The sequence below is a fragment of the Anomaloglossus baeobatrachus genome, chromosome 11, assembly GCF_048569485.1.
Source record: "Anomaloglossus baeobatrachus isolate aAnoBae1 chromosome 11, aAnoBae1.hap1, whole genome shotgun sequence".
In the NCBI taxonomy this organism is placed as follows: Eukaryota; Metazoa; Chordata; class Amphibia; order Anura; family Aromobatidae; genus Anomaloglossus; species Anomaloglossus baeobatrachus.
Window position 1 is genome coordinate 41,681,218 of NC_134363.1, and position 2,500 is coordinate 41,683,717.

The 2,500-nt window shown below is 44.5% G+C and overlaps 1 protein-coding gene across 1 annotated transcript in view; it reads left to right on the top strand.

Annotated features, from left to right (window-relative positions):
• Window positions 1-2,500, top strand: part of PRR12 (proline rich 12) — a 106,272-nt gene that overhangs the window by 94,031 nt on the left and 9,741 nt on the right. The window contains exons 9-10 of the mRNA XM_075327987.1: window positions 1-1,750; window positions 2,190-2,315. The exon at window positions 1-1,750 is cut by the window's left edge and continues 178 nt beyond it. Coding sequence (XP_075184102.1) covers window positions 1-1,750; window positions 2,190-2,315 — 1,876 coding nt within the window. The remainder of the gene's footprint in view (window positions 1,751-2,189; window positions 2,316-2,500) is intronic.

Here is a 2,500-nt window from a genome sequence, read left to right on the forward strand (position 1 = left end):
AGCGTTGAAAAGAACGAAGCTGTGCCCAACAATGAAAAAGCAAATGTCGAAGAAGATCAAGAACCCCAAAAGGATGAAACCAATATAATAAAGGAAGGGGCTCCTGTAGAACCTGAAAAAGAAGAAAAAGTTGATCCAGTGGAGAAGATAGAACTCCCGCTCCAGAATGAAGTTCTGGCTGAGAGTATTGAGATTTCTGAGCCCGTGGTGAAGGATAAAATTGGAGTTCTGGCAAAACCCGAGTCTGCAGCCAAGACAGAGAATTCTGAGCCTATGGCAAAACCGGAACCAAGTGAACCTGAATTGATACCTGAGAACGCTGAAACCGTGACAAAATTGGAAAAAACAGACACAACTGTAAAAACTGAAAAAAGCCCACATGTGGCAAGACCTGAAAAACAAGAACCGACTCCAAAGCCTGAAAGGATTTCATCTGCTGGAAGGCAAGAAAAGTTGGAAGCAGGTACAAAGGCTGAGAAGGTTACGCCAGGTGGTAAGCAGGAGAAGCCAGAACGCATTGTAAAAAACGAAAGAGCTTCTTCTGCCGTGAGACAAGAAAAATCTGAACGTATTAAACCGGAAAAGGGTTCGGCAGCAGTAAAGCAAGACAAGGCAGAACCTGTCGTAAAGCCTACAACTCCCATAAGACCAGAGAAGGTGGACAATACTGTCAAAGTAGAGAAAAATGTGACCGCGGTCAAACCGGAGAAGACAGAACTAAAACCAGAAGCCAAAGTGGAGACAACTCGGAAACCTTCGAAGACTGAATCTTCAGGAAAGCTGCCTCCACCACCGGAAAAGTCTGTGAAAGACGAGATAGTGGAGGCACCAAAGAAGGCCGAAGTAGTAGAGAAGAAGATTGAAAAGCCTGAAGCCCCCAGTAGAGCGGAACAAAATGAAGCCTCAAAGAAACAAGCCAAGCCAGAACCAGTGGAACAAACGCCGAAATGTGAAGTACCAAACAAATCCGAGGGAGAATTGTCACAAGAAAAAGGAATTAGGACTGAAAAGGGCGAAAAAAATCCAAAGATGGACAAACTGGCAAAGGCTATACGCTCGGAAAAAACTGTGAAGGCTGAACGTCCAGAGAAACTAAACAAGACGGAGAGAGCCGATAAATCGGCAAGGTTGGAGAGAGCCGATAAATCGGCAAGATCGGAAAGAGCCGATAAATTGCCAAGGTTGGAGAGAGCTGATAGATCACCAAGGTTGGAAAGATCCGATAGGTCGCCACGGTTGGAGAGAGCCGATAGGTCACCAAGGTTGGAGAGAGCCGATAGGTCGCCACGGTTGGAACGAGCCGATAGGTCACCAAGGTTGGAGAGAGCCGATAGATCACCAAGATTGGAAAGAGCAGAAAAGACCGCCAAGGTTGAGAAACCTGACAAACCCATCCGGGCTGAGAGATCTTCTAAAATGGCCAGGCCAGACAGGTCTTCAAAAATGGACAAGTCCGAAAGGCCGGAGAAAATGCCCAAGTTAGAAAGGATGGAAAAACCACCTAAGCTCGAAAAGGTGACTAAAAATGACAAAGTGGAAAAAGTTTCCCGAGCCGAGAAGGTTGAAAAACACATCAGGGTGGAAAAAGTGGAGAAAGTAGAACCAACGCCTCCTAAAGTAGCACTGAAACCTAAACAGAAGCACACAAAAGTAAAGGCGGAACCACCACCGAAGAAGAGGAAAAAGTGGCTGAAGGAGGTGGCATCGTCCTCCGATTCTGACTCTTCCCCCGACCAGCAGAGCGAAGAAGGTGAGATGATGGGTGGGGGTGGGGGGCTTTACAGAAATAGGACCACACTGTTCTCACACGTAAATGAGTGTCAGGGCATCTGCAGGAGTCACGTTCTCATCCACATTGTCAAGTTAACTATAGAACCTCTGAGTCATCCCCCAAAATAAAGCGAAGGAGACCCTAGGGGCCAGATGAACTCTGAAACCCTAGAAAGGCCGGGACACGCCTAGATCCGGGGGTGATTTATGGGATCTCATATTCAGGAAATGTAAAAGGGTCTAAAAATTAAAAAAAAAAAAAAAAAGAATGCAAATCGTTTTGCATATGCAGTTTCTATGCAGATATGGTGCCACCTGCAGGCAGTGATGTGGCATTACACCATATTTTTTTTAAAAAATTTTTTTTATTTATTTCAAGCATCTACTGGGTTTAACCTTAATGTAAATGTGCTTTTTAGAACGCGTTCCTGTCGGCCGGGTGCTGAACACAAGAGCCATGAAGGAGATGTACCGAAGCTACATAGAAATGTTAGTCAGCACGGCATTAGACCCAGATATGATCCAAGCATTGGAAGATACAAGTGGTGAGTAAATTGCTTCCATTCGCCCGACATATCTTTTCTAGTAAATAACAATGCAACAACTTTTTTTTTTTTTTTTTTTTTTAAGAATTCGCTCCTCTGTTACTCCTCCTGGCAATTAACATTTACAATTCCCATCATCAATAGAACAGTTTGCTACACAGGCTATGAGTTAATACATTCAATTT